The sequence below is a fragment of the Aphis gossypii genome, chromosome 2 (assembly GCF_020184175.1).
Source record: "Aphis gossypii isolate Hap1 chromosome 2, ASM2018417v2, whole genome shotgun sequence".
NCBI classification, from domain to species: Eukaryota; Metazoa; Arthropoda; class Insecta; order Hemiptera; family Aphididae; genus Aphis; species Aphis gossypii.
Window position 1 is genome coordinate 39064033 of NC_065531.1, and position 10540 is coordinate 39074572.

The 10540-nt window shown below is 22.7% G+C and overlaps 1 protein-coding gene across 1 annotated transcript; it reads right to left on the reverse strand.

Annotated features, from left to right (window-relative positions):
• Positions 1 to 563: 563 nt before the first annotated feature.
• LOC114131361 (tyrosine-protein kinase Src64B) lies at positions 564 to 8463 on the reverse strand. The gene is made up of 8 exons (XM_027996553.2): positions 8309 to 8463; positions 8134 to 8229; positions 7910 to 8062; positions 7637 to 7847; positions 7315 to 7568; positions 6744 to 7215; positions 6431 to 6669; positions 564 to 5471 (listed from the first exon to the last, which is right to left on the reverse strand). The coding sequence occupies exons 2-8, from the start codon at positions 8180 to 8182 to the stop codon at positions 5260 to 5262; spliced, it is 1590 nt and encodes a 529-aa protein (XP_027852354.1). The 5' UTR covers positions 8183 to 8229; positions 8309 to 8463; the 3' UTR covers positions 564 to 5259.
• Positions 8464 to 10540: the final 2077 nt, after the last annotated feature.

The window sequence follows — 10540 nt, forward strand, 5'->3', positions numbered from 1 at the left end:
AACAATTCGTCAAAATCATGAATATTTGTAAATTATTTTGTAGATATAATTCATAAAAATGTTTGTATAAGTAGCAAGAGTTGAAAATTGTATACAAGATTTTCCTTAAGTTTAGCTAACAATAATTATAAAAGAACTTAAATTTTAGTGTATTCAGGCCATTGAAACATAAACCTCCTTTTACACCAACCACTGAAAATTATACAAAGGCTGACAAATCATCTCCGTTCATAATCGTTTTTGTATACAATGATATCTCTCATTGGATTCAAATTTAATACATCAATTTCAGTGACCTACAATACAGCAGAGCACTAATCACTTGACCAATTTTTTTTATCTTTAATTTATATTAACTTTTCTTTAAATTTTTCAATAACTAAATTTAAATTGTTAAAATAAGCCAATATAATACAAAAAATAATCACCTTTTAATTACTTGATTTAGCATCTTAACTATTTTACTTTAGCATTACTTTACATTACCTTTTAGGTTAAATTAACATTTAAAGTTTATAAAATAGATATTAACACAAATAACAAAATGTATAAAAATACAAATATTGCATTATAATGTGTGAAAATTCACAATATATTCAAATAAGTTATTTTAAAAATGCACACAAAATTATTGTTTAGATTAAAATAATTAAATATAATATATAAGTATATAGGTACATTGCATAAGTAAAATATTTGGTAAAAATAAACATGTTTAAAAGAGTACAAATGAGTCAAAACTTTTCAAATCAAAAATACATCTATTATTATTATTATTAATGTGATGAATAAATTATCATATAAACACAGAAATAAAATACAGTTGTTTTAGGAATAAAATAAGAATCATAAGAAATATTATTGAATAAATTTGATTATTAATCTTTAATGGCGCACCCAGGATAATTATTTAATATAGTCTATTTTTTATAAGTATTATGCTTAATATCATTTTTTTTTTTATTTATTTATATATAATCCAAAAATTTAAAATGAATTAATTTAAATGTAACTACTAATAAACTTTAATTAAGAATAAAAAAAAAATATTTCATAATTTTTAGTATAATAATAAAAATTTGATGATTAGTAAAATGTTACTAAATTTATTATTATTATTTGAATTGAAAAAAAATTTTTTGCGTGAGCAACATCGTGGTCTTATGCTATGCCATGACATTAAAGGTTAATAACCAAAAACTAACTTATTCAAAACATTTTTATATTTTATTTTACAAAATGTAATAGTTTTCAATAATTTTAATATAATTCTACGATCATAAAAATACAGATCTAAGATTGTTAAGATATTGCTATTTCTAATTTTAAGATCATTAACTGTATTATCTGTTTTTATACAAAAATAAATAAATATTCTTTTAGTTCCTTATTTGCATTAATTAAATGTTAGATGACTAGTAACATAATAAAATACTAAAAATAAGTGTTTTGTAGAATAAAAAAAGTGTTCAGTACAACGTAATATTTTAGACAAACATTCAATAACATTACAGTCATAGGCAATTTACTAAATAGAGTATACATATATTACATTATTTAGAGAATTTTACTCCAATATTTGTATATCTACATACATTCAGAGTACTTTATAAATTAATAAAATAAGAATATTTTTATTATACCATATTGATTAACTAATTTAAACTTTAAAAAAAAAATATTTTTAACTTACAACAAACAATGAAATTAATAACTTTTGAATGAATAAATAATAAATATGAAGAGTTCATTGAACTAAATATTAAATATTAAAATAGCATCATAATAATAAATTAGCGGCATACATTTCAAACAAATGTTTCTAAATTAATTAATAAATAGTTGATGACAAAATCTCATACCTGATTGATTTATTCAACACAAAATTCAAGGGAAAAGGTAAAATTTATAAATGAATATAAGTGAATAATATATTCAAATTTTTAAAGAAAATTTATTTATATTATTTGTTTCATAACTGTTAATTTATATCAGTATATAAAAAATAATAAATTACATTTTAAAATTTAGATAATTATATTATGATATCTGTTATTGTGTTTCAGAAATTAATTTTGTATACATTTTTTTTATGATTTATAAGTGAGTATTTAGTTTTCAAAGCATAATATTATAATTTGTTAACTAAAATATAGATTTTAAATTTAAGATCTATATTATTTTTAATAATTAATTTAGTTAACTGAGTGAGTAACAAAATATTAAGTTTAAAAAAAATAATAATTAAATTAAATAAAAAATAATAATAATAATAAATAATTGTAATTATTTTTTATGTACTTATTAATTAAATTATTTATTCTTGTTATTAATAATTGCCCCATAAATGATTTTATAAGATTTAATACTTTTAATATAGATAGTTTCATACAAACTATAAATATTCATAAAATAGTATTAGGTATTAATTATCTTATTGAAATGTCTTAATTGACAGATGGTCGAATATAAAAAATATGATTAGTTAATCTGTATGTTAACATATTGTATAATATACATAATTTTTTTTAGAATGTTAACTGTTGATTTGTAATTTTTTATTTTTTCATACATCATCATTTTTAACCTAATCATTTTTTTTTTTTATATATATAATTATATTTAGAGAAAGATTATCTTAAAAACATAAATATACAAATTCTATAAGTATTCATTCAATAAGTGACCTACCAGACAATATAAGATAATATATTTATAATACCACATACATTTTACCAACATTAGTTACTTATTTTTCATAAAAAAGTATACTTTAGACATAAAACAAAATAAATTATTTTTATATAATTTTTGTTATTACTATACAAACATAAAATAAAAATGGACACTTAATATGTTTGTAACACATTCTTTTTGTAATATATATATAATTACAATTATTGTAAGAAATCATAATTAAAAAAGTTATATTATTAAGTTTATAATTATAACCATAAAAAAAGTTTAAAAATATAGTTTTAGAAATACACTTTTTCCATAAAATTGTTATCATCCCTGAATTAAAAGCCCAAGCAACCTAATAGTTCCAAATGTTTTTTTGATCATTTTGAATTTCAATGCTACCCATGAACTTTTAATGAGTTTTGTGTGAGCCTATTGTTAGTTAAATGAACAACTTTTTTGTATAATTGATTGTTTTATGATGATCATCTCAATTCATCTAATATTACAAAAATCACAATATATAACAGTAGCATAATTTGTAATAGATATAATTATTATTACTACATAATATATATATTGTCAATATTTGTCATCTTAGTAGGTCACAAATTAAACTTGATATTGTGGTAAGTCACAAACTCATAAACAAGACTTGATTTACCTGGTATGTTACATATAGAACAAATATCATATCAGATGTATACTTACAGCCTACTGGTTATGTTTTAATTTTTTATAGGTGTATAATAGGACGGATTCGTATTTGAACAAAGTTAAAATATTTGAAGCCAGGAAAAATAACAAATTTCTTTTTTCAAAGTTATTTAAAAAAAATCTTACAATATTATAATACATTTATTTTTAGAATTGAATTCAACTTATTTAATGTATTAATATGTTCCTATTTTAAACAATTAATTCATGGATTAAGATGGACCATAAAACTTTGATTAATAAAAAATGTATATTGGGTGTTTGTTTTGTCATGTATTGGTTGGAAAATATTCTACAGAGTTAATTTTTTAATGAAATTTAAAAAGAAAAATCAATGAAAAGTTTTTAATTATAGTTATAAATCAACAAATTTGTTTCACAGTAACAAAAGCCATTTTTAATAATAAATTAAAAATGTTATATTGTTTGGTTATTTATTTATTTAAATTTGACAATTATTAATGAAAATAAAAAAAAGTTGCATAATTTCATTATTTTAATTGCAAATAGTGTATTTCAACAATTGTGCACTGCACACATAATTTCAAGTATTAATTGTAGTCTAATAATTTCTAAACTTAAGTTACATTTCATAATTTAAGTTTATTGGTACACTCAATATTTCATTTTATATTATTTATACAATCAAGTTCATACAAAAATGGTACATTTAAAATTTTAAAATTTTATGTCACTTATGTAAAATTTAGCTGAATACATTAAGGCTGTCATTATATGTTTTTAGATAAATAAATAAGTAAAGAACTAAAAATAAAAATACAAAAAAGAGACTTGAACCTCACTAAACTTCCATAAATTATTAGAAACTTGAATTTTATGATATGGATTTATGATAGTAAGCTGGTATAAATTAAAGCTTATCTTATTTAATAATACTGATATTATAGGATAGTACATTTAAGAACAGTAAATATATTTACAGAGAAATCGTATTTTTTTTTAGAATTTTTAGAAACAATTGCTTAAATTTCTTCATATAATCAAATGGGCCTATAATTTTATGTTTTAAAAGATCATTTTTCAATCTAAATTTTAAATTGAATGATAATAATAAAAAATTAAATGCATTGTTTATTAATTATTATAAATAAACATTACTTTAAATTTTGTTTGTCAATTTATGTAAATAAATTATTTTCAATATATTAGGATTATGATTATTATTATTAATTATTACGTTGCTTAAGAGTTATGACACAGTATAAAATAAACTATTTTTAATTTATAATTTAGTATAATAAACATTATATACAAGATGATTTTTAAAATAAAAAAAAATACTAAATAACATGCTTCATGATTTTTTTGATTTTTTTTTTTTTGTCAAAAAAAAATTTTGAAAGAAGTTATTTATTTACTGAAAATCATCAGGTATAATGAGTTTTAATACCCATATTTTTTATATATTAATTCAATTTAAATTATTAATGAATATATTATATAAGTGATAATCTTCTTAAGGTACAATAAAAATTTTCAAAATTATAATAATTTCTTAAATTTTTAAATTTGGCAAAATGTGATGTTTATAGAGTTTAAAATTAAATGAAAAAAAAATAACAACAATCAATAAGTACAATAAATAAAATAAAATAAAATAAAATAAAACAAAACAAAATGAGATCTAAAAAATTAAGAAAAAATAAAATAATTGTTAGTAAGTTAATGATAAACCAAAGTAGTAGGTATAGTTTAAAATGTATATTTCTTCCTAAGATCAATATTGTTTAATTTAGCGAGTCATTTAAACTTGAAACACATTTTTCATAATTTGACAATATTAAATGCTTGCAGCAACCCAGTATGGCACATTTGGGTATTGGTGCTAGAATTTATCATTTAATCACTTACTTCCCTGTACGGTATTTCAGAAGTAATAGTGAAGTCTTCAAAATAATGATTCAGGAACTCAAATGTAGGTCGTTTGTCTGGATCCGAGTCCCAACACAGTAACATCAGTCTGTATATATCATCAGGGATGAAATGAGAAACTGGCTTTGGCATACGATATCCATGTTCCACTTGTTCAATTACTTCACGGCCATGCATACCTGCAATATGAAATATTAAAGTAGTATAATATTATACTTAAAAAAAAACACCATTGTTGGGAATATCTTTGTATTTAAGTAATAACTTAAAACATATTATTTATTATTTAGTTATAGAATCTGAATAAACTAACAAAGAGATACAACATAAAAAATCTAGATATGATAAAGTGACACAAATGTTATAAATATTTAATTTCTCATCATGGCATTGAGATAGTATTATTATTATTAATTGTAGACAAATTTAAATTTAAAATAGTTAAAACACAATTGGTAGTTTGATAGTTTGATACAGTTTTGTAAGTTCCAAAAAAATAAATTATTTTTATCAGTTGTAAACTGTAATGGTTTCATTAATAAAAAATAAAATTTAAATTTAAATGTACATAAAATTAAAATTATATACATTATTAAAAGTTTGAATTATATTTAAAAGCACAATCTCTTTAAAATGCTTCATTGATTTTATTACTAATCAATAAATAATACTAAATGAAAACCATACCTTTTAGAATTTTAGATTTTCTCACAAGTTAGGAAAAATACAACATAAATTAAAAATAATCCATACAATAATTTCCACTTTGAAAAATAAACAATTATGATTATTAACAGTTCTAAACTTAAAACTCAATAACATGAAAAATAATATTTCATGACATCAAAATTATTAAAAATACATATTTGCTAAGTGAGATGTTAAAAAAATATATTAAAGTTTATTTTTAGGAATACTAGCTGAAATCAACAATGCATTTAAAACATGTTATACATATTTATAATCATTAATCATATTATATGATAAAATTCTTTTCAATATCTTAAAAGGTACACAGTATATAATATTATTTAATGTTTGAAATTGAAATATTAAAATAATTTAAATTTAAAATAACTTATTTTCAATCTATTTTAAAATAAAAGTTTTATATGAAAAAAAAAAATGATTTTATTACCTGGGTATGGGACTTGCCCATATGTGAATAATTCCATAAGTAATATTCCAAAAGACCATACATCTGATTTAATTGAAAAACGCCCATACACAATAGCTTCAGGTGCAGTCCACTTTACAGGAAATCGAGTACCTTGCCTAGGACAATATTCATCATCTTCTATGATTCTCGCTAAACCAAAGTCACAAATTTTAGCCATATTATTTTCTCCAATCAATACATTTCTTGCGGCCAAATCCCTAAAAAAAAAAAAAAAAATATCAATAAAATATATAAATATGTTCATTAATTAATTTATGTTTAATGATTTTACCGATGAATTAATTGCTTTAATTCCAAATATGCCATTCCACTAGCAACTTGAGCAGCAATGTAGATTAAATCACCAAATTGCAAATATTTACTATCACAATTTCGCAAAAAATCCAATAAACTTCCATTACACATATATTCTTGTATTATTAGTACAGGTTCATCTTTTGAACAAACAGCATACAGGGCAACAAGTCGATCATGTCGAAACTTTTTCATTATAGAAGCTTCTTGTAAAAATGCTTGGGTAGACATAGAGCCTTGTTTAAGTGTTTTCACAGCTACTTCTATATTGTTTCGCCATTTACCATACCAAACTTCACCAAAATTACCATGGCCAAGTTTTCTAATTAATTGGATTTCGCTTCGATCTATTTCCCACTGATCACGTAAATTAGGACCTAGATCCCAAATTTGTGGTTGTGGCTTACAACACGAACGCGCCAAAACATGACATAATCCCAATGAATTTTCTTAAAATAATATAAATAAAATATTAACAATACAATAATTATAAATAAAATTAAAAGTTATAAAAATAATAAATACTAATTATAATAATAATTACTTACTAGAATAGGCAGATATGAGCTCAGGAAGACTAGAAAAAGTCTGATTAGTAGCAATGTAATAACCACCATTATCAAGAGATTTTATTTTGTAGTGTTTCACGTGATACCCTCGACCTCCTTCCCAATCTTTAACACTAAGAGAAAAGCCATTTGGATTGTGTTCTGAATCACGTACTAAGTATGTTCCTCTTTGATTTTCTTCAGATAATAAAAGTTTTTCCGCTTCTTTACGAGATATTTTTCCAAAAAACCAACTGTAAAAAATTATTAAATATATTTTATATTTCATTAATGTTATAGGTATATCAATTATGTTTTTTACTCTTCACTCTCGACTGATTTTTCTTCGGCAACAAAATTCCAAGGTATTAATCCTTCTTCATTTGTTCTCAAATGTCTTACACGCCACCAATCTGGTTCACTGTCATCTAATAGCTCCATTCGATCTCCTTTAACAAATGATACATCAGACATCTCCCTGGACTGATAATTATAAACAGCAACCACAATTCGTCCATGTAAAGATGAATGAACTAAAACATTATTTTAAATATTAAGTATAAAAAACAAAAAAAATCAATTAAATTATCAATACGTGTTGATGTTGGAGTACGTATAATGTCAACACCATGGCGTTTAATGCTTGCTGTTCCATGTTGACGATTCAAATCAGCCACATAACGCACTTCACTAGAACCTTTATTCAAGACATCTATAGTATCTTGTATTTTGAAACCATGATGCAAAACTAGAAATAAACAACATAAAGGGATATAGGTTACCTATTTGAAAATTATATCTCAAATAATAGGTATTTACCCAGATGATGGGTGGGATCTGGCGAATGACGACTGCAACAAGTACCCATTTTAAGTACAATGATTAGTCTCCATTATATTTGTTAATATTTATAGCCTTTTATAAAAAACAACATATTTAAATAAATTATTAAAATTACACAAATACATTCAATTTAATGCAAATTATTACTTACTAAAATTATGTTTTTATTATAAACGTAGAACGCAGTATTCTGATTTATTTTTAAACTAAATAATTTCAAAACATTGAACTCACATTTATAACACTTTCTAAAAGATTTTCTTATTCTACATCTGTATATTCAATATTGTATACAAAATAGTAAATACAAATACAGTTCATGAAGTTGATTATTGATAAAAATATAGTCTTTAGCTCACTCTCGTGGTTAAAGATAACAACAAAATTATGGTAAGATAATTATAATATGGTCATAATCATGGCTAAATATATTTACTATTTAGCAATGGGTCAGTATACTTGTCTAAGAATGGGTCATAATAAACATTATAAAAAAAAAAAATAGACACAGATTCTTGTATAAATGTATAATATACAATATTGAATATATACCGGGTTGTTTGAACAATCACTAAAAAAAGTAAGCTAAATAAAGATCTAATTTTCTTCCTCGGAGCATACCTCGTACCACTGATTATAGAATAGGTATAATCAATGCTTGTACATTCCAAATGTCTATCCTATGATTCCTGTGTTGTATAGCTTTTTCATTTGGACCAGCATTTTGCATTGCAGCTCCCGTCTACCCGGACATCCGAACGATTTTACGTCTGAAAAATACTTGTTAGGCTTTTAATTTGCGAAAAATCCATCTCGTCTAGTTGCCTACGAGGGATATTTAATGCAGTGGTATACCGTTGTTTTCCGCATCGCAGTGCAGTACCTAACTATGTTCATAGGGTCCATTTTCGGTTATTTAATTTCGGCTATAGCTGTAGCCTGTAATATTACTACTAACTACTAAGCATCCACCTATAATAACAAATACTCAAGACGCTGCTGCCCACATTCAGGTCCATTTTAGTCGTATCTTACGACAGGTATGTACTACCATGGGTGTATTCTGCCCTCTCCCTCCCTACAGAAGAAAAATAAAGCTAATGATCCCCTAAATACAAAAAAGAAGTGTGCATGTAACATAGATCTATAGATTAAATAAAGTATCCTTAAGCTATGGCATTATGTAATCACCGTAAGCACTGATTACACTTAGAAAAGAAAAAAGTTAATAATTTTAACTATAAGTAGGTAATTCGAATTAAATCTGACTATTTTTTTAACTCTTAACAATAATATAAAAAAGGTCGTCAAGTGCTCAAATGGGTAACTACCAGTCGGTACGGAAGGTACCGAGTGGATTACTGTAAATAACCTAATTGATGTGTTAAATTACTTACATTTGAAGTAAATAATATATCGTTATGTCCACAAAATAAGAAAATTATGTTTTATATATTTTTAGATTTTTTGATTTCAACGTGAATTAATTATGAGGAATTTTGAATTAAATTTTCAACCTTAGCTACAAAAATTGCTTATTTTATAAATGTTAAAAAATATAACAATTTGAAAATTGTAGATAATTTCATGAATTTTGTCAACAAAACATTTCAAATGTCAAATTTTTAAAATAAATTGTGCTTATATATTAATTATTAATAGGTATTAATAGATTTTCTTTCTGATATTAACGCATAATAAAACAAATTTCATAATTGCTGGTAATGAAAATGTGGCTCATGAGTAATCCTAAATTTAAAAGATAAAAAACATAGAAAATAATTTTAAGCATTATCTAAGCATTGAATTTGATATTTTATATAAACATACTATAAAATAAACACCAAAATACTCATTTATAAATTCTTAATTAAGCCGATGTAGATATATCACCAAATATGGCCTCTAAATCTGAGGTAATGCCAAAAAATCCAACTTAAATAAAATTCAAACATTTCAAAACAAAATTCTAAGCTCAATCACCAATACCTCTTCTTATACCTATTTTCAATTTCACTCTTCACTAAGATCTAAAAAATAAAATTATAAATAGTAATGTACATAGTATTGTAGCTACTTGGATCTTATGATTTGTTGCAATTTTAAATAAATAAGTAGGTATATTTAAAATATCTTTACATATTTATAAAAACGACTTAGGTAGAATAATGTATATATTCTGTAAAGTTTTAAGAATTTTGACTCAGCAAATACATTTTATCCACATTTGTACTTAATTACAACTAATAAAAAAATATAAATGTTCGAGTACCTATCTATTAAAAATTATAAAATAAGTCGAAATATTTAAGATATTTTATTATATATGGATAAATATAAAATTATTATACAAACGTTTATTAAAGTGTTTTTCTTAATAAAG

Excerpts from the sequence above, each read along its gene's own strand:
- LOC114131361 (XM_027996553.2), bottom strand. The coding sequence starts at position 8,182 with ATGGGTACTTGTTGCAGTCGTCATTCGCCAGATCCCACCCATCATCTG. Across the intron at positions 7,216-7,314 it reads GCTCATATCTGCCTATTCTA|AAAATTCATTGGGATTATGT; the intron begins GTAAGTAATTAT and ends TATTATTTTAAG. Across the intron at positions 6,670-6,743 it reads TTAAAGCAATTAATTCATCG|GGATTTGGCCGCAAGAAATG; the intron begins GTAAAATCATTA and ends TTTTTTTTTTAG.